The 24,279-nt window shown below is 43.9% G+C and overlaps 1 protein-coding gene across 2 annotated transcripts in view; it reads left to right on the forward strand.

Moving 5' to 3' along the window:
- Window positions 1–3,460: 3,460 nt before the first annotated feature.
- The window catches only part of SLC7A8 (solute carrier family 7 member 8), a 49,751-nt gene continuing 28,932 nt past the window's right edge, over window positions 3,461–24,279 (forward strand). Inside the window, exons 1-4 of one of the 2 annotated variants that reach the window (XM_082734651.1) lie at window positions 3,461–3,930; window positions 4,176–4,366; window positions 20,331–20,535; window positions 21,447–21,598. In XM_082734651.1, the coding sequence (XP_082590777.1) occupies window positions 4,216–4,366; window positions 20,331–20,535; window positions 21,447–21,598 (508 nt within the window). In that variant the 5' untranslated portion in view covers window positions 3,461–3,930; window positions 4,176–4,215. The remainder of the gene's footprint in view (window positions 3,931–4,175; window positions 4,367–20,330; window positions 20,536–21,446; window positions 21,599–24,279) is intronic. The other variant, XM_082734652.1, reaches the window with a different exon arrangement.

The following is a 24,279-nucleotide window of genomic DNA, read 5'->3' on the forward strand; positions in this document are numbered from 1 at the left end:
TGCAGTTGGAAAATGGCCAAACTGAGGACTATGTAAAGGGAGTGACAAATTTTGGAGGGGAGGGCGGACTGAGTCCTGTGGGTCTCACTGAACAGATATTAAGTGTTGGCATCAAGATGGCTCTCTAAAAAGCAATGTTATGGGACACCTGAGTGGCTCAGTCGGTTAAGCTGCTGCCTACAGCTCAGGTCATGATCCCAGGGTCCTGGGATCAAGTCCTGCATTAGGATCCTTGCTCAGCGGGGAGCCTGCTTCTGTGTCTGCCTCTGCCTGCTTATGCTCTCTCTGACAAACAAATAAATAAAATCTTTAAAAGGCACAGTTTTTTTTTTTTTTTAAAGATTTTGTTTATTTACTGGACAGACAGAGATCACAAGTAGGCAGAGAGGTGGACAGAGAAAGGGAGAAGCAGGCTCCCTGCTGAGCAGAGAGCCCGATGGGATGTGGGGCTCGATCCCAGGACCCTGGGATCATGACCTGAGCTGAAGGCAGAGGCTTTAACCCACTGAGCCACCCAGGTTCCCCTAAAAGGCACAGTTATGACACCAACTCAAGAAGATGTGGACATGGCCCTGACCAAAGACTTTCTGTTTCCCTTATGTGAAAAAAAGTTTAGCATCAGCAAGTAGCTATATGTCCCAGGAAAATTCTCCATGTGTAAACTATTGGCATCCACTTGCCCAGAAGCAGATTGTCTTGTCTTTGACCTCAGGTAAGACACTTCTCCAAGGCTCAGCTTCTTAATCTTCATAATAAGCAAAAAAAAAAAAAAAAAAAAAACTGCCTTGTCTACCTGAAGTATTTAATAAAGAAGAAAAAAAAAAACAAACCCTGAGCTGTTGGGCATAAAATAGTTTGTAGATTGTAAAGCAGCACTATTTAAGTGTAGAAAGTAGAATAAAAGATATAAAGGTAAATGTAGAATAATGAGTAAAAAATAATTCAGTGTTCAAAATTTCAATAAGAATCTTCAGTTGGGCGCCTGGGTGGCTCAGTGGGTTAAAGCCTCTGCCTTCGGCTCAGGTCATGATCCCAGGGTCCTGGGATTGAGCCCCACATCCCATTGGGCTCTCTGCTCAGCAGGGAGCCTGCTTCCTCCTCTCTCTCTCTGCCTGCCTCTCTGCCTGCTTGTGATCTCTCTCTGTCAAATAAATAAATAAATCTTTAAAAAAAAAATAAGAAACTTCAGTTAATCATTACTGTAGATTTTTTTCCCAGCATATTACATCAAGACTTTTGTACTCTCTTGTGTTCAGTGTTAGTCATATAGAATTTTGACATCCCTAGGTCTTTTTTTTAAATTAATTAATTAATTACTTAGAGATCACAAGTAGGCAGAGAGGCTGGCAGAGAGAGGAAGGGAAGCAGGCTCCCTGCTGAGCAGAGAGCCCAATGGGATGTGGGGCTCAATCCCAGGACCCTGGGATCATGACCTGAGCTGAAGGCAGAGGCTTTAACCCACTGAGCCACCCAGGCGCCCCTCCCTAGGGTTTATTTCACAAAAAGATTCCAACCTGAAGTGAGCCATGTAATATGAATAAATAAATGGTCCTGTTGAAAGAGGGGAAGAGTCTCTAGTACTAAGTATTTTAGTGGCTGTGTAGAATGTGTTTGATCCCATAACCCTCCTTAACTTCTTTAATCATAAATTCAGCTGACTAAAGCCTGCCATTCTGTGGTCAGAATGCACATTCATGTTTTATCTCATATTAAATCTATATCAGTTAAATTAGAAATATATATTATACTGAAACAACTCATCTTTGAGAAGGAGAAAGATTATTTTTTATACATTAATGTTGAAATTTGGGCAGAAATCTTCAAATCGCATTGTTTAAAGATGAATCTATCAAATTTTTCCTCAATGCTTTGTCCTTCAGGAAAGGCCAGAGGCAACTCAAAATTGCCATGACTCATCCCCTCCTGTGGAGTTTTGTGCTATATATTTCCTTTTCTGCTGTCTTTATTAAAAATCCTATTAATTTATTTATTTGTTTATTTATTTTGCTGAGGCTTTCAATTTGCTGTATCTTGAAGAAAAAGTTAAACTCCCAACCTTTGAAACTTCTTAATACTTGCTGAGTGGTTAAGGGGCAAAGTGGAAATACTGTGGATTGGACTTTATCTTATTTGAAAAGTCTTTGCTACAATAGCTCAACTATCCCTCTTTTAAGCAATTAAGTATTTTCCTTAAAATCTGAAGTCTTTGGAACATTTTCCAAAAAGTGAGGCCAAATTTCTGTACTTACTTGTCAGCTTTATTTTTTAGACCCACTTTAAAATCAAGTGCTTTTGCACAATTTATTTAATACAGATCCAAAACAATTTTATTTTAGATTTATAGTATGGCCTGCTATTTCGCTTCTTGCTGCTTTTCAATGTACTTTACAAATACAATAGATATTGTTGCTCTTGCCATAAGGCAGCAGTTCCTGGGTGAAATTCTTCAGGGAATCCAAGACACAATATCAATATGGTAATAAGTTGGCCATCTCTTTTTTTTTTTAATAAGATTTTATTTATTTATTTGACAGAGAGAGAGGAAACACAAGCAGGGGGAGCAGGAGAGGGAGAAGCAGGCTTCCCGCTGAGCAGGGAGCCCCATGCCACTTGATCCTAGTACCCTGGGATCATGACCTGAGCCGCAGGTAGACGCTTAAGGACTGAGCCACCCAGGTGTCCTTAGTTGGCCATCTCTTAACATCAGCAATCTGCTTTATGGTCAGAAAGGTGCTGAAAGCTCCCCACTCCTTGCCTGGGCTATCTCTCAAATAATTTATCTATGCAAAAAGTATTAGAAGCTATGAAAGGTTCCATTAGATCAGATTTTGTGTCATTCTTTCCTGGATCTAAGATGGGAGTCATTTTTGTCCTGTCTTAGCTTACACTAAATAAGAGATGTGAACAGTAAGTCTACCACCTCTTTTGGTGGTTCTGTTTCACTTATGCCCTTCACAGCTCACAATTACTTAAATGAACCTCTTTTCCATTATTCTTAATTATTTGCATTCCCCTCCCCCAGCCGTGCATTTCCTACTTTCAGAAACTTGAAAACAAGGTCCTTACAACCTTCTCTCCTGTATCCTCAAATGATCCGGACATAAATATTTTAGCACAGTTGCCAGTGTATTTCTGATGGCATTAAAGTGTCTGCACAACCGGTCCCTTATTTATAAAGCTCGCAAATGCTGTATGACCTGTAATGCTATACCAGCTAACGAACTCTCCCAGAACAGTTGACATGGAAGGATTTTACTTCCACTTCTCACAAGGAGAAAGATGGAGAATGAGAGACGATTACAAGGCAGAATATTTTAATCCATTTTCTCGGTGATCTTTGGGGGCTGTGTGCTAATATTTAAATTGAAGAAGAGGGAGGAGACAGACTGAGGATGGAGAGACCGAGGAGGTGGGGGGCGGAGCTATCTCAGCACATAAAACCCCATGCTAAAAGGGAAGCACAATCTTGTGTGCCAGAGTCACTCTCCCATAACCTAGAGAGATGGGGCAGTCTGTGCTGTGAGGACGGAGCTCAGAAGAAAGAAAACAAGGACAGGAAAACAAACGAACAGAAGAGGACATCTGGAAAAAAGCGGAAGGCAGAAGACAGGGAGGGGAAAACAAACCCACAGCAGGTGGAAACAAGATCTAGAGCAAACCGGTCTGGTCCACAGTTGTTTTTCTGGAAGAGAAGAAAGTACCGGAGGATTGCCTGTTTTCCCTTCAGTTACTGAAAACTCTTATCTTCATCAAAAAGAAAAGGCTAAGGGGAGGTAAAGACAATCTTTGTTTTCTTAGGGGCAGAGCTGAGTGAAACCCAGACTATCTTTGAAGAGTCTAAAATAAGCCACTGCCTGGTACACATTGCAGAACCATCCTGGTCTCTGAAGATCTACATCCCCTTCAGGAAAATTCCAGCCGGAGTAGCTGGTACAGTTCTATTTTTATATTTAAATATCTATGTTTATTCCCCCCACTCCTTTTTAACAGTCCTTTCCTTGTTCTAAGCACGAGTGACAAGAAAGTGTCGATATGGAATAGGAATATTTTCAGTTTTCTCTTTTTATCTGCCTGAGTCTTTTTAAAGAGGGGTAGGAGTGGTCCTTGTTTCAGAAAAAGACGTTTCAGTTTGAAAGACAGTCTCTTAAAATATATTTACACCCACACTTATTCAGAAAGAGAGATACCTTTCGGAGGTGGAATCCTACGAGAAAGATGGAAAAAGGAGCCAGGCACCGAAACAACACTGAAAAGAACCACCCCGGTGGAAGCGAGTCGGAGGCCAGCCCCGAGTCTGGTTCCGGAGGAGGTGGAGTAGCCCTGAAGAAAGAGATTGGATTGGTCAGTGCTTGTGGTATCATTGTAGGTGAGTCCAATTACTTTTCCCACCCACCACTCCTTCCCTTCTCTGGTGGTCCTCTTGTGGAAGCTTAGCTCCTCGAAAGTGCTGTTTTTGCTTCCTACTCCCCAAGAAAAGAATTGTCATTTACCTGTGCTGTAACCCATCCCCCACTGGTCAAGTCTGAGGGGTCTAGGAAGCTGTGTATGTCATCCATCTCTTCCTTCAAACCAGTGTTTGAGCAGTTCTGTCTAGTGTTCATGGAATGGAGCAAATAGGGCTCACACACCTGGCTGATGGTCAGCATTGCCTGGAAGCTTGTTGAAAATGTAGGTCTCTTGGCTTCACACTTGAAGGCTCTGATTCTGTTGGCTTATGGTGGGGCTAGAGAACCTGAATTTCTAACAAGCTTTCATGCAGCCATCTCTTTAACAGGCTGGGGACAGGCTTTTGAGACCTACTTAGTTTAGTAGATATTGTGTTGTTTTAAGTCCTGAGAAGCTGTGAGCCTTGGGGATGTGTAATAACAAAAATAACTATCACAGCAATGCTAATGCCTTGCGCTTCTGTAGATTTTCATCTTATGCAGCAGTCACGCTTTGTAAAGTAAATGCAACAGTGCTGTTATTCCCATTTCACAGATGAGGAAATAAATCATGGAAGAAAAGGAGAGATGAGATGGATCATGCCTCTCCCTAACATAGAATTTGCAGTTTCTCTGGTTGCCTAGCTAGTCCGCCCATCTCTTAACATTTATGGAAGACCTTTTGAGGTTCTCAAAGGGAAATAGGAGTAACTAGAATGACTAGAACATGGAGTCAAGGAGAAATTGATGGGTAAAATGTGTCCCAGCCAGAAGACTTCGAAGCTGGGGGGCCCAAGTGTACCTGAGAGAGCCAGTGCAGGCCACTCCAACCCCTTAACAGCAGTCTGCTGGGCAAAGAGTCCCAAATATGGTTCCATCTCTAAACAACACACCTTCCTCTTTCCAGAGAGGCCCTGGAGATGGATGGGCAATGGCTCATTACTGTCCTTACTTCAGAGGGTGAGCATTTCTTCTGCTGTTTTTGGTAGAGAGCTTTACCCTCTTCCTAGAGAAAGGGACGTGGGATGATCAGGACAGCTATGTTTGTGTCATCTCTCCAAAGTTCCTTTTGAGGGCTTATTGCTTACTGCTGCCCTCAAGTCAGTGTCTCTGGATGACCCCATGTTATATGCAGCAGCACAGAGGCATTTTGGCACGGAAGCAATAGTGACACTGGAGAGCACCCTTGAAATCAAATAAAATCAGTACAGTATTCAGATAATCCTCTTCACCTCTACACCCAGACTTCAGTGATCAGGTTATCTCCACTCTGTTTTCAAAATTGAATCCCGTTTTATCTAATTCTCTGACTCTGGGAAATTTTCCAGGCATCTACAATTATAAGAAAGGTAATGTTATTTTTAAAATTACAGTCATGATCTGAATCTTATTACCTTTTCTTTGCTTTTCCTTTATCTCAACTGCTCTAAAAAAATGAGATCAGCAAAGTATTCAATATGTACAGCACATGCCAATTTAAGGTCTATAAATAGCCCAGAGCCTGTTACCTCTTTCACCAGTTTGACTGATAGGATTAAGCATTTTCCTCCCTTTGGGAAGGTTCTGATTCATACACAAATGTGCACACTCACATGCACACAAGCACAATCAAACCTCCTTCCTGCCTTGGCCTTGCTCACCCACCCTGTGTATATGCAGGTATTCAAGGGTAGAGGATATTTTCCTATATACTGAGGTTGTTCTTGTCTCTCCCTTCAACAATGTAATAAATGTTGAAAAAAATCTCAGATGGGTGAATGTTACTACTGATTTGTCCACAACCTTGTGGACTGCGCTTCACTGTGAGAATGGTCCCAATATTCCCATTGACATTACAGTGATAAGAATAATAACTCTGTGGTGAAGAAAGATCCCATATAGGTGATTTCAGAGAAATCAGGATGTTTTTCCAAAGTGTGAGAATCTTTGAGTTAATAGGCACTATTCCAACTCCATTTAAGCCAGGGTAAGATACAGTTTTCCCCTTTAGGATGATATGGGGGCAAAATCCTTTCTGCTTCTCCTCTTGCTTGGCTGTTGAATTTCAGATGTGCTAAGCAGCTGCCCTGTCCTCTTCTAGAGGGATTTCTATGATAGTGATTTAAGCCTTTTCAAGAATGATAGTGATTCAAGCCTTTTTAAGACCAAAGGCAAAAATAGAAATGGCATTTTCCATGCAGAATTCAGTGATCTTCCAACACTGTGGAAGAGAGAAAATTAGAAGGCAAAAAGAGAAAGGAAATTTCCTAAGTGGATCAGGTGATGCTGTATGGGAAAGTAGCTCACTTGCCCCAAATCCATCTATCTCATACCCAATTGACTTAGAGGGATAAGTTAAACTATGTATTTTGTACAAGCTCATAAAATTTCATTGACAGTCATCCTTGATGATCTAAATAAGGAATAACAGGGGGAGTGGGTGGGAGGGGATAATAAAATAAAATAAATAAATAAGGAATAACAGAATGGCAGGTGTTATAGAAATATAGAATGAACTAATAGAAACCCATGCCCTAAAGTTACTTATAATCTGATTGGGGAGATGAGATTCATATACATTAAACAAAAATAAAAAACAAACTTTAAAAGCTAATGATATTGTTGAGTTATGTAGGAGTTGAATGAGGACAAAGTTAGATGAGTGGTGGGAAACACAAAGAGTGAGAAGTTCTCACCCAGCCCTAGATTAAGAAACATCTTAAAGGATATGGGAAAAGATAGAATAGAGAAGGTGATTCTGGGAGATTTCACAGGTAAAAAGATTAACAACTAAACAGTTATTTCCTTGAGGAAAAAAAATGTATCTTCTACATCTTTGAATCTTTGGTACTTAGTCTGACATGGAACAATAACTCAAATGACTGTTGTATTTAGTTGGCTCTTGAAAAAAACCTGAATATGTTATAAGAAGTGTTTATCTGAAGGACTGTTGGGAACCTGGCTTGAAAAATCTTTGAGAAAGAAATAATTTCATCAAGCCCCCAAATCAATTAGTTTGGGCCATTTTAATTTTTTTTTTTTTTTTTTTTTTTAAGTAAGCTCCACACTCAGTGTGGGGCTTGAACTCACAATCCTGAAATCAAGAGTAGCATGCTCCACTGACTGAGTTGGCCAGACACTCCAGGCCATTTTAATTTTTTAACATCACCTTTGCCCTAATCTAACAAGACTATTGCTCTTCATATACTTGGCTAAGGAAATCTGTTGGCAATAAATGAACTTTGATTTTACCATGAATGTGTGGTCCCTGCAAAATCTAAAGAGAGTGTGATGGAGAAGCAAAAAAATTTTTTAAATATTTTATTTATTTATTTTAGAGAGAAAGCACGAACAGGGAAGAGGGGCAGAGGGAGAGGAGGAAGCAGGCTCCCAGCTGAGCAGGGAGCCTGATGCGGGTGGGGGGAGAGGGTGACTCAATCCCAGGACTGTGGGATCATGACCTGAGCCAAAGGCAGATGCTTAATGGACTGTGCCACCCCTGTGCCCCATGGAGCAGCTATCATTATTTTTTTTTTAAATAATCTCTCCACCCAGCGTGGACCTCGAACCTACAACCTTGAGATCAAGAGTTACATGCTCCATGGACTAAACCAGACAGGTGCCCCAAAGCTGTCATTATTAAGCACTTATTTATATGCCAGAAACTTGTGCAATTACCCAACATCAGTATCCCATTTATGTCTCACAATATTCTTCTTGGGGGGCACTTATTACCCTTTTTCCAGGTAAGGAAATAGAGGCTCAGAAGGATAAGCAACCTGTTGAAGTTCACACAGCTAAAAACTATTGAAGGCAAGATTCAAACCTAGAGCTTATCTAAATCCTGAACTCAGCTTTTAAGCATTCTTCTCTACTATTTCTATTTTTATGTCCTAAAGGGATGCTTTCCTTTAGACCCTGGGCAGAGGTCCTTATTTGTTTTTACAGATGAAGCAGTTAGTGGTGCGTTCCCAGAAAAAAAGTGCCCCAGGATACAGGGGAGCTGAGCAATCAGCTCAGCTGATTGGGAGCAAAAGGTAACATTCCTGGTACAATTGCAGTAAGACTTGAGGGGCAGCCTGAGGTTGGCTCAGCTACTACAGGATCTGGTCAGCACAGACCCTGCTCCTATTAACTCTCCCACATGCACACCTTTCCTCTATGGACTAGAGTTTTCCCCAGCCGTGGTAGAGGTGCCCACAGAGTTCCTGGCTGTTTAGGTCACTTTATGCCATTTACATATGTAGGTACATACCCAGAATCTAGGTCTGGAGGCACCAGGCCAGTTAAAGAGCCTAAAGAAAAAATACTCATAGTATGTCAGACCATTTTGTTTTTAGCACATGTATATTTATGAATGGACTTGGTATACTTGCTGCAAAACAATACTGAACACTATTTTTTAAATAGTGTTTAGCGGAGTGCCTGGCTGGCTCAGTGGGTGGAGTATATGATTCTTGATCTCAAGGTTGTGGGTTCAAGTCCCACTAGGTATAAAGATTCCTTAAAAATAAAACCTTAAAAAATAAAAATTAAAACAAAAAAACAGTATTTGAGCTCTTACTAAATGCCAGTTCCTGTGCTATGAACTTTTAATGTGTATTACCCTATTTAATCCTGACCACGATCCCCTGAAAGCAGGTATCATAATTATCTCTATTTTTAAACATGGGAAATTGAGCCACAGATCTGGTAGGTAATTTGCCCATGGTCACAACGGATTACTGAGATGGCCTAACTCCAGAGCCAAAGCTCTTAGCCACCATGAGGGAAAGGAATAAAGCCAGTGTGTATTGTGTGGTGGGGCAGTGGGCCATGGAGGACCATAACCCTGACATCGGAGTCAGGAAAGACCCTAGATGTCTGATACTGAAAAGGTTGGGGGAAATCCTTTTTTTTTTTTTTAAGAGTTCATTTATTGGGGCGCCTGGGTGGCTCAGTGGGTTAAACCGCTGCCTTCGGCTCAGGTCATGATCGCAGGGTCCTGGGATCGAGTCCCGCATCGGGCTCTCTGCTCAGCGGGGAGCCTGCTTCCTCCTCTCTCTCTCTCTGCCTGCCTCTCTGCCTACTTGTGATCTATCTCTGTCAAATAAATAAAAATAAAATCTTTAAAAAAAAAAAAAAGAGTTCATTTATTTGACAGAGAGAGAGAGCACAAGCAGTGGGAGCGGCAGGTGGAGGGACAGGAAGAAGCAGACTCCCCGGGGAGTAGGGAGCCCAGTGCAGAGGGCCTCCATCCCAGGACCCTGGGATCATGACCTGAGCCAAAGGCAGAAGCTTAACTGCTGAGCTGCCCAGGCACCCCTGACTTTTTTTTTTCCCTAAGGGGGTTTGTCAACAAAGAAGCATAGCTATCTGTATGACCATACTACAATAGCACTGGAGTGATTTGGAAATTTTTCAAGTCCAAAAGATTTTCAGACCCATGCATTTTCCACCACTTCAGAAGATTTTACATTTTAATCTCTAATATGATGTTTATTAGCTTTCTAATCCCTAAAATGCCTATTGGATGTTAACCAGAGGGATGGAGTGTGACAATTGCTTCTTGAGTTTGTACTTCAACTTAAAAAAAAAAAAAAAAAAAAAAACACAGAGGGATTAGGATTTGGTTCATTCACGATAAAAACATGTTTAAAACTCCTTGTTCTCAGAGAAAACTCGAGACAGAAGCCAAGTAGGAGGCTTGTCAAAACAAACACATCTTGGTGAATAGAGAAAGGCTATACCCAGCAGTGTAATCTTAAAAATAAGTAGCTGCCATTTATTGAGCACTATGATGCACTGACAATAGTACCTGATCAGTGCTTTCTAAATATTCTCTCCGAATTTCATGTAATTAGTACAGTCATAGACAGGAAGGGTTTGAATGACTAAGTGGGCAATGACAGAGCCAGGATTCCCTTCAGGTCATTAAACTCTGAAGCCGCTGGGCTTAACCAAAATGCTCCACAGCATGTAACTCCAGGCAGCTGGGGACAGGGATCCTGTTGCATGCTTCCTGCCTCCAGGAACCACAGAGCTCAAGGAGCAGTCTGGTTGAGCCTGCTACTGGCAGGGGTATAATACATTCTCCCACAGAGCAGAGTTCTGCGATTGAGTGTCTAGGAGATTCTTGGGGTTGGGGGAAAACAGTAGGAACCGAGCAAGGAAAAAATTGTGTCTAAGAAACAGAACCAACTAGCTCATTTTATTTAGGAAAAACAACAACAAAAATACCCTGTACACAGATCAAATGACTTCTTGGAGAGGTTGGCACCATATATATAGCTTTTCTGAATTAAACCAGCATATTAAAGTGGCATGGAGGTATGGGGCATACAGATTGGAGTTTCTCAAGTTGCCTGGCTACCAAGGTTTTCTGCTTTCCTCTGAGGGTTAATCCAGCATCACAGCTACCTATAAAGAAATACGTCAGGAATTTTTGCCATTGCTCCTATTTTGTTATTGTTAATGTTTGGGGTGATTATGTAGGGGTGTCAAAAAAGCAGGCATGAGCAACATATCCAATAATATATTCTGAACCACCAAAAACAACAACCATTCAAGAGCTTGGGAACTAGGAACTGTTCCCTTCCAATTTTTAACTCCTGGCTGAGCACACCAAACAAGAAAGACTATGCCTTGCGTCCCTTCCAGAACATGCCCACAAATCAGGCTCCCCAAGTCCCTTCTCTCAGGAAATCTGGAAATGGCAAACTGCAGGCTTCTCCTTGGGATGGAGGTAGGAGCTGCTGATAACAGGATTTGAGACCAGTCTATATTTTAACATTCAACAAACACTTACTCAGCACATTATATGCTAGGTCCTGTGCTGAGCACTGGTGAATTTTGTTTCTAAGAAGCAAAAAGTATCCCTCAGACCTATTTCAAGCTATTTTATTTATAGAATGAATGAAGTTTGAGCTGAAAGCTTTATCGATTCTATCTCATCCCTCATCCTTTGTCACAGTCACGAGTATTCCCATTGGTTTGCTCCCTACTTTAAATAACCTCAGCATGAGCAGTGACGTCACTTCTGGGGCGAGGGTTTCACAATATGCCAGAAGGTGGTCCAGGCAACTTCACACTGCTTCACGTTGTGACAGTGGATTACCCAGAGAGAGTACTCTTGCTGCAGAATGCTCAATGTACTTTTCTCATCTGTAGATAAATTTTAAAGATCTATGAAATGCATAAATGCTTTAGCTGGTTCTTTAGGGTACGGTTCTTTAGGGCATATTTAGTAAGCAGCTGATACAGGCGGGTCCGTTGCCTTAGGGATAAGGCGGCTTTTGTTAAGCAGGCTCTGATGCTGGAGTAGAGGGCATATAATGAATTTTTGTACGATTTGTATCAGCGTGTCCTTGAAAGGGAGGAAGCATTGGTAATGTAGCAGAAGACGAGGGGCTTAGGAGATAGTCTTAAATTTGCAAACTGCTTGCCCATTTATACGCTTTGTAATCTGCAACAAGTTAGTTATCAGTTTACTTACCTGTAAGTGGAAGTTTCTTGTGGAGTATTAAAATACAGCTGGTCTCCCCTGGTATATATTTAATAAATTTTAGTTTCTTTCTCTCCTTGAGCTCCTCCTCCTCCATCACCCTTACTTTCCTCCCACCTCCAATTTCTGGTTCAGAAATTTAGATTGGACCAATCAGGCAGATGAGAAGAACTGGCCAGTTCAGACCAAGCCTGACCTGTTTATCAACCAGCCAAGGCTTTCCCCTTCCTCGCTGCTGATTTGAGTCTTCTTACACATCAGCATCTGTCTTGTATTTCCCCTCTTCCAGGAAGCTTGTTGTGAGTGGCCCACGCCAGTGACCTTTCCTTTTTGATATCTTGTCATATAGCACAGTCGTTGTCAGCTCCATGTCCACTTATGTGTCCTCACTTACACAATTCCTTGAGGGCAGGGACTGAGTCTTACTCATTTTCACATCCCTGAGTATTCAGCCTGGCACGTGGCAAATGCTTAGGAAGTGTTTGTTGAATGATAGCAGTCAGTTAAAAACAAATCATCCATTGGAGATGTTTGACAGTGTGAATATATTTAATGCTACTGCACTGTATATTTAAAAATGGTTAAGATGGTGAATTTAATGTTATATGATTTTTACCACAATAAAAAATTTTCTTGGCCTAAAAATCAGTTATTCTCCAGGTGTCTAGGTGGTTCAGTTGCTTGAGTGTCCAACTCTTGATTTCAGCTCAGGTCATGATCTCAGGGTTGTGGGATGGAGCCCTGCATCACATCAGGCTCAATACTCAGCAGGGAGTCTGCTTGAGATTCTCTCCCTCCTCTTCTTTCTGTGCCCCTCCCTCCACTCATGCTTTCTCTCTCTCTCTCTCTAAAATAAACAAATACTGGCTGGGTTATGGACATTGGGGAGGGTATGTGCTATGGTGAGTGCTATGAATTGTGTAAGACTTATGATTCACAGGCCTGTACCCCTGAAGCAAATAATACATTATACATTAATAAAAAAATAAAATGAACAAATCTTTTAAATCTTTTATTTATTTAATTGTCAGAGAGAGAGAGAGAGCACACAAGCAGGGGGAGCAGCAGGCAGAGGGAGAAGCAGGCTCCCCGTTGAGCTGGGAGCCCAAAGCAGGACTCAATTCCAGGACCCTGGGATCATGACCTGGGCCAAAGACAAATGCTTAAACAACTGAGCCACCCTAAACAAATCTTTTAAAAAATGAGTTAGTCTTGGGGCGCCTGGGTGGTTCAGTTGCTTAAGTGTCTGCCTTCCGTTCTGGTCATGATCCCAGGGTCTTAGAATCAAGTCCCACATTGGGCTCCTTGCCTGTCAGGGAGCCTGCTTCTCCCTCTGTCTGCTTCTCCCCCTGGTTGGGCACTCTCTCACACAAATAAATAAATAAAATCTTTTTTAAAAAATCATCCAAGTTCTTTTTTTTTTTTTAAGATTTTATTTATTTATTTGACAGACAGAGATCACAAGTAGGCAGAGAGGCAGGCAGAGAGAGAGGAGGAAGCAGGCTCCCTGCTGAGCAGAGAGCCCAATGTGGGGCTTGATCCCAGGACCCTGGGATCATGACCTGAGCCGAAAGCAGAGGCTTTAACCCACTGAGCCACCCAGGCGCCCCAAAAATCATCCAAGTTCTAATCTAAAAGGAACTTTAGTGCTCACTTCGGCAGCACATATACTAAAAGGAACTTTAGGGATGAACCAGATGATGACAGTGAGGCTTGAGGTTAGAACAGTGTTTCTGAACGTCAGTGCTGTTAACATATGGGCCAGATATTTTGTTGTTGTGGGGAGCTGTGACGTGTATCCAACGATGTTTAGCAGCAGCCCTGGCCTCCACTAGATGCCAGTGGAACTCCCCTCCCCCAGTTGTAACAATCAAGTCCGTCTCCAGTCATTGCCAACTGTCCCCTGGGGCTGGAGGAAATGGCACAAAATTGCCCCTGGATGAGAACCACTGAGGTAGATAAAACCTGTCTCTGCTGGTGCCTGGTCCCCCAACAAGACAGGGGAACGCTGGAGGCCAGAATTGAATCTTTAATGTGCATATGTGAGGGCTCAGCACTCGTAGCCCCTCAGGCCAGGATGCCTGCCTTTCAGAGGCTGGTGGGTGGAGGTTGGCTCCATCTATGTCATTAAAAGTCCGTGTGTGAACAAGTGCTTCCCAATTACCTTTTAAAGCAAGCATGTACAGAGTGGGTGCTCAGTAAATACTTTTTAAGATGCAATTACCTGCTGGCCGCCCACCTGAGGCATCTAAAAATTATACCTAGACAAGCAGACAAATGACTCAGAGAATGCTTCATGGTCCTGGCTCTGCAGTGCTGTTTTGGAGCCAAGCCTCCAAAGCAAGTCCGTTGGATTCTTCTAGAGATCGATTCTATTCTTACTGCTATAAATTCTACCAATTCCTTATATTTGCTGGTATTTCACAGATTACAAAGTGCTCCTACACATATTCCTCCCTTGATCCCCACAACAAACCCATTAGATTGTCAGGACAGGAACAATCATTCCATTCAGGAGGTGAAGGAAGGGACTGTCAGAGAAATTCAGGTCACATGGCTTGTGGGTGGCAAAGCAAGGAATCAGTGGCTCCCCCATCTCTGAGCCTTAGTGCCCTCCTCACTTTTCAGTAAGGGATCCAAAACAGTGGGATTCCTGCAGCACCTTCCACATCTCTATTCTGCTCAGAATGGCAGCTCCAAAGGGTCACTCTGATGTAGCTATTTGTATGGTCCTGACGGGAAAGTGTCCTCAGGGTGAGCTTCCTGCCATGAGGATCAAAGCCCCCAACATACCAGACTCTGCTTCCATCTTCCCCCCATCCTGAAAGTCCTGAGATCTTCTCAGCCACTTTAAGGAAGAAACATAAAGAAAGTTCACCTTAGGGACACCTGGGTGGCTCAGCTGGTTAACCGTCTGCCTTCAGCACAGGTCATGATCCCGGAGTCCTGGGATCGAGTCCCACATCAGGCTCCCTGGTCAGTGGGGAGTCTGTTTATCTTTCTCCTTCTGCCCCTACCCTTCCCTGCTCATGCTCTCTCTCTCTCTCTCAAATAAAATAGATAAAATCTTAAAAAGGAAAAAGAAAAGAAAGAAAGTTCACCTTGGCTTTCTCTGAACATTACGGAAATGGACAGAACCTCCAAGCCGTAGGAGGAGCTCTGACTAGACTCTAAGACTAGCATGAGTTATTAAGGAAGGCCAAACCTTTTGTATCTGAGGGTCTCTTGGGCATTAGAAGTCTGTAAATCTATGCCCTAGGAAATTCTTTGATGTCTGCAGCATTCTAGTGTGGACAGGCCTGGATGTGAGTAAAGCCTTAATAGGAGTCACATGGGTATTGGCCCACAAGTGGGGAAGTCAGTGGTTATTCATGGCAAACATGGATTTTCTTAATTCCAACATTTCTCTAGTGATGACTTGCCCACAGATACAACTTGGCCTCTTTTTTAATGGAGTGGTTTGCTTAGCTTTTTTTTGACAGAAGAAGCCAAGCTGGGCCTCATTGTCCAGGCATCCTAGGACCCCTTTTGACCAAAGAAGATCTATGTGATAACATGATTATTTTACTAATTGGGGTGGATGAAAGGGAGGATTGAAACCTCAGCTATACTAGATGGATGGGCATTTCATTCTTGAATGGTTTTATAGACAAGGAGTCTAAAAGTAAAACAATGGAGAAATACATCTCCACAGTAATCAACTTTCTTCCAGCCTCTTAAGAAAGCTTCATAGTCAAAATAGAAAAGACATTTCCCCCTTCTTCTTTTTCGGAGCCACTCCAGAAAAACCTCATTTGGACAGGGTCCAAGTGTAAAAGTCCTATTATGCAATTTCTAGAGGAGAGGCCATGTAGAGTAGTGGAGGAAACCCAGGCTGGAAGTTCAAGGACTTGGCCTCTAGTCCAGGCCTTGCTGCCTATGCTTTGTGAGATTTTGGTCAAGTCTCCTCTCCTCTCTAAAACTCAGTCTTAGCAAAAGTAAATCGGAATGATGATATGCACCCTGTGCATCTAGGAAAGTAGTTCCGAGAATCAAATAAAGTAACAAATGAGAACATTTTGTAAATCACCATCGAACGTGGTGCGGTAGAAGGAAGGAGTCGGATATGTGTTCCAGTATCTTTTTTTTTTTTTTTTTTAAAGATTTTATTTATTTATTTGACAGAGAGAAATCACAAGTAGGTAGAGAGGCAGGCAGAGAGAGAGAGGAGGAAGCAGGCTCCCTGCCAAGCAGAGAGCCCGATGCGGGACTCGATCCCAGGACCCTGAGATCATGACCTGAGCCGAAGGCAGCGGCTTAACCACTGAGCCACCCAGGCGCCCCGTGTTCCAGTATCTTAATAAGCATCTTCTCATAATAAGCATCATCTTGGTAAAACTGACTATTCCCTGGGAAAAGCTTGAGGCTACAATAGAAGATTCAGGTTCTAATCCAGTCACTCTTAACTTACTCTGTGGTTTAGGAAAATAACAACTTCTTTGTGTCTCAGTTTCTTCATCCATAAAATAGGGATGGTAATACCTCCCTCATTTTTTCCCATTTGGAAAATTGAAATAATAGTTGCCCTATTTTGGGGGACGCCTGGGTGGCTCAGTTGGTTAAGCAGCTGCCTTCGGCTCGGGTCATGATCCCAGCGTCCTGGGATCGAGTTCCACATCGGGCTCCTTGCTCCGCAGGGAGCCTGCTTCTCCCTCTGACTCTGCCTGCCACTCTGTCTGCCTGTGCTTGCTCTCGCTCGCTCTCTCTCTGACAAATAAATAAATAAAAATTTAAAAAAATAGTTGCCCTATTTTCCTCCCCTATAAATTGGAGATGGTAGGGGCACCTGGGAGGCTCAGTCAGTTAAGCCTCTGACTTTGGCTCAAGCCATGATTTCAGGGTCCTGAGATCAAGCCTTGCTTTGGGCTCCCTGCTCCCCAGGGAATCTGTTTGTCCCGCTGCTCCTCCCCACCTACCCCCTGCTCATACTCTCTCTCTCAAATAGATTAAATCTTTTAAAAAAATGGAGATGGTAATAATAGCTGGATCACCTTTCAGCAGTGAAATAAGTAGGTTACTTTATTCACTGGCCTGCAATACATACTTGACATACTTCATAGGATTTGGAGATTTCAAAGAAACACATATAGTGCTCTGTGGAGCTAAGTTCTAGATGGAAGTCTGACACCATTCAGTAAATATATATGGAGTATCTACTGTGTGACACTTTACAGGTGAAGGGAAACCATAGAGTCCCTGCTGTCGTAAGTCTTATAGTCCAGTGGGAGACAGAAATATTAATCAATCACACTAAGATTGTATATAGTAGGCATTACTTTTGAATGTTCTTTCAGCTATGTCTGACATTCTTCACCCTCCAGAAGCTCCAGAGGCTGCTCAGGTGGAGGAAATGTTATCTGATTCTGGTTTTCTAGGTAGCAGCTTCCTAGAATCAAAGAGAGATATTCCTCCCCTTCTGTTCTCTAGCACTCCATTTTGGCTATAGCATAATCCCCCCCACCTTTTTTTTGAAGTTTTTATCTTTGTAATTTTAATTTGGCCAAAATTAAGATTGTAGGGCAAGGGGTAGGATTCAATTTTTGTAAAATGAAGATTCTTGTCCCAATGTCAGCTTATTACAAACCTTACCATCACTCCAGCAGCCCCATGGAAGTACATATCTAGAATAAGGGGAGGCAGGAAGTGACCAGACTGTGTAAATGGCTGTTGGTGTTGTACATCCCATCTTCCAGTGGCTGCCTCCACCTGGAATGAGGAAAGGAGCACACACTCTGAAAATGGCAGAACAAAAGCTGGAGAACAGAAGTGCTTCCTGAGCCCCACTGTGGTATTTGTTTTCTGAGAATCCTTAGTGGAACATTGACACTTCATTCCTGAGAAGACAGGATCTCTTTAATAACATTCACCCCTACTTCCTCCCTGTGACAGACATTCCTGGCTCTGAGAAACACCTACCTCTTCCCCCATCACCTCCCTTTTCAGTACCTTGCAGACCAAAGTCAAACCTTGTTTTTCTCCTGTATTGATCGTTTTTCTAACCCCTTGAACTAGTTTTATAATCTAGGTGTGTTACTCTCTTCATGGCTGCCTTTGAAATGCCCTACAAATTACTCTTCTGATAAATTCCTGCTAGACAAGGAGTTTGCTATCACCTTTTGCCCTGTTAGCAACTCCATCTCCAATTCTCAGCTTCTGGCACTTGGTATCTTCCAGGGGGCAGCAGCACATTTCACTTAGCAGGTTAAGGGTCACCTGCCAGGGTAACTGTGTCCTGAGTCCTGACACACCATTAGAAGGCCTCCAAGTTTCCACTAGCCCAGTTTTCATGCAAAGCACATGTGGAGACTGGTGGAGGAGAGGGGGTGCTGAAAGGTGTCTCTTGTTCCTGTCATAGGACTTAAAATAAATGTATGAGAAAAGGAAAAGCCTTTAAGAACTGGTGGGGCCCAGAATTTCATTTTTCTATCTCTCTTTGCCTCATGCTTAGATCACAAAGTTGAACATGAGGTATTGTTTCTTCTTTTAGCATCATCTCTATATGTGGCCCAGTTCTGTTGGGTAGGACTATCTGCAGAGAAGGAAGGCAAGTTTGAGGGATGCCTGGGTGGCTCAGTCGGTTAAGCCACTGCCTTCAGCTCAGGTCATAATCCCAGAGTCCTGGGATCGAGTTCCGTATCAGGCTCTTTGCTTGGCAGGGAGCCCGCTTCTCTTTCTTCCTCTGCCTGCCACTTTGCCTGCTTGTGTGCGCTTTCTCTCTCTCTGACAAACAAACAAACAAATAAATAAATAACATCTTAGAAAAAGAAGAAAGGCAAGTTTGAGACAAATGTGCTTCCCTTCCAGCTGCATCCAGCTGCAGATCCTGTATGTCCATCTCACAGTTACTGCTCTTCCATCTGCCTAGACCCCTTTCCTTTCCCATTCATCTCACACTACAGTTTTTTAGTGTGAAAAGCTATCCCAGAGGAATAAAATGTATTGCTTTTAGAAAGTGAATATTCTCTTCTTGTCCCCTTTGACTGAAATAACTGATGCATGGCCTGGGATTAAAAACTGAATTTTGATTTAGAAGTGAAAAGTTTCAGGACTGGATTGAGGTGGAGTTATGTTTGAGATCTGAAAGTCATTTTTGCAAGTTGAGTGTAAAATCCTATACTCTGCATCTTGTTCAGCCCAGATCTGAACCCCTTAAGAGAAGTGGTAGGAATATGAGATGTCCTCAGAACACTGTCAAACCAAGCTGGCCTCATAATACTCCTGTTCTCCATTTCTACCTGGATCCACTTAGTCTCTGCTTCTTCCTTCAGACTTTTAGTAGTACAGCTGGGTGGGGCTCAGAGAGAGTTTTCAAAGCACCTGTGCAGTGCACCCTGATCACCACCTTGAATCACAAGAAGTAGAGGGAAGCTTGGGAAGGAATTGTCAGGAGCTGCTCCCACCCTCTTACTCCTCCCCTACCCAGCACACGCATCCCAAAAGCCAACCATTCAGTCCTTGCTGCCAGCTTCATCTCTCAGGAGAAAGTCACCCCCTTGCACACAGAAGCAGAAATAGATTAGTGGAAAGCACACTGGATTAAGCATCAGGAGACCAACTTCTAGATCCAATTTTACCCATCAGTAGCCGTGGAATTTGGAAAAGGCAATTAACCCCTCTGTGTCTTAGCCTCTTTGCAAAATAGAGAGAAGAATACCTGTTCTTCCTCCTCTTTCTGTACTTCAGAAGGTTGTTGTGAGGGTCACATGAAAGAATGGAGGGGGACAACCTTTCAAGAATGTAGTGCTAAACCCTTGCACATATTGCATTTCTATGAACCACTTTGTAGGACTAGGACTATTTTTAGGATTGCTTTTATAGGGTTATTTCATGTTCCTCACCAAGAGTGCGGCTGTCCTGTCTGGGGTGAAAGCCAGTCTCCAGGAGTGCTGTCGAGGCTCATAAGTCTTGAAAACCCCCAGTCACGGGGTATGACCACAGTCTGTCTGAAATGTATTGCCCTTAGGCTCACTTTTGAAGCTTTCTACCCTGCAGAGTATCTCTGAGAACAGCCTCCTTTTCCAGTCTTGCCATTTTGTTAGTCTTAAGACCTTTGTTACCTCGGGTGGACCATGGTAAGTCCAGTAAGAGGATCTTGAGGTTCAATACCCAACCCACCACTTACTACCATGTGGACTCAGGCAGTGCACTGGATATCACTAAGACTCAGTTTCCTCCTCTGTAAAATGGGAGAAATGATATATGACTCTATACTGAGGACTAAAGGAGACATGTAAATTACTACTAGACACACCTGCCTGAAGGTGAGTTGTAAATTACTACTAGACACACCTGCCTGAAGGAGAGTTATGCATTCCAAAAGCATTTTAGAATCAAACCAGAGATAAGACCACTCCTGCGAATGCTGACTCCACTGTCTCTCCTGGCAACTTTGGTGCCTCATACAGGGAACATCATTGGCTCTGGAATCTTCGTCTCGCCGAAAGGTGTGCTGGAGAATGCCGGCTCTGTGGGTCTCGCTCTCATTGTCTGGATTGTGACTGGTCTCATCACCGCTGTGGGAGCCCTGTGCTATGCTGAGCTTGGGGTCACCATCCCCAAATCTGGAGGTGATTACTCCTACGTCAAGGACATCTTTGGAGGACTGGCTGGGTAAGAGGATCTGTGAAGGCCTGGGTGGTCTAGAAGCCAAGGCCAGTGGTTGCCAATGTGCCAAGGATTCCTCTTTTGGATTCCTATTTTGCCTCCCTGTCATGGTCGTTAGTGTAGCTATGTGTCCCCTTGATTCTCCTGAGGGTGGCAGAAGAACCAGGTCCTAGTTTTGACCTCTCTCTTGACCTCAGTGGGCAAGATTCTATGGGTGACAGCAAATAGAACTTTATGACAACTCTGACTATAGACTCTTAGGGAAAGCACATCCCAAAACAAAGCCGTCTTATCTTGACAAATTAGAGTGACCACCTTAGATACAGGGTACCCTCTTCTCACACAACCAAGGATGATGGCTTCCTGCAGGGCCAGGCCCTGAGCTTGAGTTTCCTCAGCATCTGTGGCCCTGCTACTAAGGAGCTGAGCGCTCACCAAGGGGCCAAGGGTGTGGAGCACACTTCCCTCTCATGACCCCGCTCAGTGCCACCCTTGGCAGTTGCTTAAGCGGCCACACCCTAAGCGTGTCCTGGCTGTCAGAATTCTGGGGTTGCCAATTTTATTTTCCACCACTGGATGCTGGGGCCCAGACCATAGAGAAGAGACAGTAAGAGGACAGGGGAGAGAGAAGCGAAGCCAAGACGTGTTTATGCTAACAGACTCTTCACCCCTTGTCATCAAACCACTTTATTGTAATTGCGGAGGGCTGGCTGTCTGATTGAGCAGGGACTGGGCTTCTCAGCATCCCGGAAAACAAAAGGGAGATGTACCCCTTTAGCCCACCCACCTCTCTTAACGCTGCCCAGCGACATGCCCAGGCTTCCGCCCACGACTCGTGAATCCCTGCCATGCATGTTGGTGGGGGTGAGGGTCCCTGCAGCTGTCTTGGGTCAAGTTCTGTCCTGTTCCCTCTTCAGGTTCCTGAGACTATGGATTGCAGTGCTGGTGATCTACCCCACCAACCAGGCTGTTATCGCACTCACCTTCTCCAACTATGTGCTGCAGCCACTCTTCCCCACCTGCTTCCCCCCAGAGTCTGGCCTTCGACTCCTGGCTGCCATCTGCTTATGTAAGTGCCATCTGGGCCTTGCTCTCAGGATGGCCTCTTTTGGCCTTCCTGGCGGCCCGCATGCCTCCGGTTCTCCTGCCTCTCCCTCTTTCTTTCCCTCCCTCCTTTATTATTTCCCCCCATTGCTTTTCCTACATGGGTGCTTTGGATGAATTGATTCTGAATAATGAGCTGGTTTTCAAAAAAAAGGAATGTTGGTAGCTACTCAGAGGCACAGTAATTTTCATAGCACTTTCATCTATACTATCTGATCTGAGCCTCATGACAAATCCATGAGGTAAGCAGGGCCTGGATTATCACTTTCCTAAAGCAGATAAGGAAAGGAGCCAGGCAAGTGACATACCCAAGGTGGGAGGCCCTGAGTGGAGCCGGGTCTCCTGACTCCTTCTCTTTCCAGCACGTACGTATGCCGTACACGATGCTGGAGCTTCCTGCTGTTTGCAGGAAGATTTTTCTGGCTTCATCCACCTCATCCTCAACCTGCCAGCTCACATCTTAAAACTCTTTGGGAGGAGAGTGTAAACATGTGAGTTGGGAGAACATAAATGCATTTTCTGTGGTTCCCCACACCTTTGATATGTTTCCTGCCTAACTGGGGAGAAAAGCTATATACACAGGTTCTGTGGTGAAGAGTCAATTGCAGTAAAAATTCAGAGAAGGGGGAAAGATTTGTGTGAGCTGGAATAGTTAGAGATTTATTGTAGAGAAGTTCTGCAACTCGTACTTTAAGGAATTCTCAGGGATCTCAATGGGTTGCGGTGTTTTATATCTTTAAACCAAAAACTAATTTTTTTTTTTTTTTAGATTTATTTCTTTATTTTTGGGGGGAGGGGCAGAGGGAACAGGAGACAAGCAGGCTCCCTCCTGAGCAGGGAGCCTGATGAGGGGCTGGATCCCAGGGTCCTGAGATCATGACCTGAGCTGAAATCAGGGTGAAATCAAGACCATCACCTGAGCCCTCCAGGTGCCTCCCACAAAACTAATTTCCAAAGTAAATATTTGGACTTTTTTCAAAGGCTCCACTTTTGGTGTTAACATGACCCCTACCCTACCATACTTTTCAACACACATACACTTAGCTGAGAGTAGTGACCATCCCGGCCACACCCTTTCCCAGGTCTTGACACTTTCCTTCTGTCGTGCTGGTGGGAAAGGGAGGGAGGCATCACTTGCCCACCCCAAAGCCTCTCACAGTGCAGCCAGCTGGGATCCAAGGAGTGGTCTCCTTGGCAAGTGTGCCCTCTTTGGCAATGATATTCAGCCCTGGGCTAAACCCCTACCATCCAGACAGGTGGTACTTTGGGGCCAAGATACTTGTTTGGACTGTATTCCTTATGCTTGGTCAGGTCTGCTTATGGCCCTGGAGGCAAAGGAATGTGGGCTCCAGAACCAGGTTGCTTGAGGCTGTATCTCTCTGCACCATTTTCTAATTGTGGCAAAGGCTTGGCAAAGTTCCACACTCCACCCCACTGTGAGAGGGGGTTGTAATCCTGCCTGCACAGGAGGTCATGGTTGCAAGGATTGCATGAAACAACACATGTTCTTAGCACAGGGTCATGTAGTCACTGAGGGTGGTCCCTGAGGGTAGTTACTCAGTCCTTGCTTGCTAGCAGGATCCAGAGCAGGGAGGGAGAGGTGTGGGGAGGGGCATGGGAATGCAGGAAGAGTTGCTGTTTCTGCCATTAGCCAGGTTAATGGGCGTGGGAAGAGGGACCCCATAAGTGCTGGCCACTGTTATTTCAGTGTCTCGTGCACGCAGACTTGCTTCCTTTTTCCTGCTGATACTGCTGAAGTGTCTCAGACAAGAGGCCGCCCTTACTCTCCCATGAGAAATTGAGAACCCTCAGACTGGTCACCAAGGAGAGAAAGCAGGCCATAGGATAGAGTTCCCTGGACTGCTGACCCTACAACTTCCTTTGCCTACCCCCAACCTGCCAAGTGTAGGTGACCCCTTTGCAAATACCCTCTGCAGTAATACAGCCCCACAGATGTCCCCTCAGGACAGGAAATTAGGACTGTCTGCCTCTCCAGAAAGACAGGTTGCACACCGTCCCCTCCACAGCCCACCTCTCACCTTGACACTGCTAGCACAGAGGGAAGGAGGAATTAGAATTAAAAATTCCGAAGACCACATGACAAAGTCCCCTCCCAATTTCTGCCATCCGAGGTTCAGTAAAGCTTATCTGGTTTGTCCTCTGCCTCCTAAAGAGAACTGCAAGGAGATTATCTTGAACTTAACATTGGTCAGTCCTGTCCTCCAGAGACAGGAGTTTTTCAGTGTCCTTGAGATAGGTATACAAGTACTTTTTCACCTTCGTAAGGAGGAAAATCTTCTTAAACCTGAACTTATTTCTCCTTATTTCTTTTGGGGGAAATGGAAAACAGGTCCTCACCTTAATCCTGTGCCACCCCCTTCCTCCCAGATGGGAAGGCCATATGGAGCCCAGGACCCCTCTCCCTGCAGGGGTATGTGAGCAGATGTAGCCACACACTCAAATTTTCTCACCAAATACTCCCAGCTGCTTCAAGTCTGTGCAAAGAAATGTTCTATTTTCTGGTTTGTTGAATACTTTTTTTTCTGGAACCCACTTTCACAGGCCCCTCAAATCATCTCTTAAGTATCCAGTGAAGGGGTGCCTGGGTGGCTCAGTTGGTTAAGAGACATCAGGTCATGATTGCCA

This window comes from Mustela nivalis, assembly GCF_964662115.1.
Source record: "Mustela nivalis genome assembly, chromosome: 6".
Classification (NCBI taxonomy): Eukaryota; Metazoa; Chordata; class Mammalia; order Carnivora; family Mustelidae; genus Mustela; species Mustela nivalis.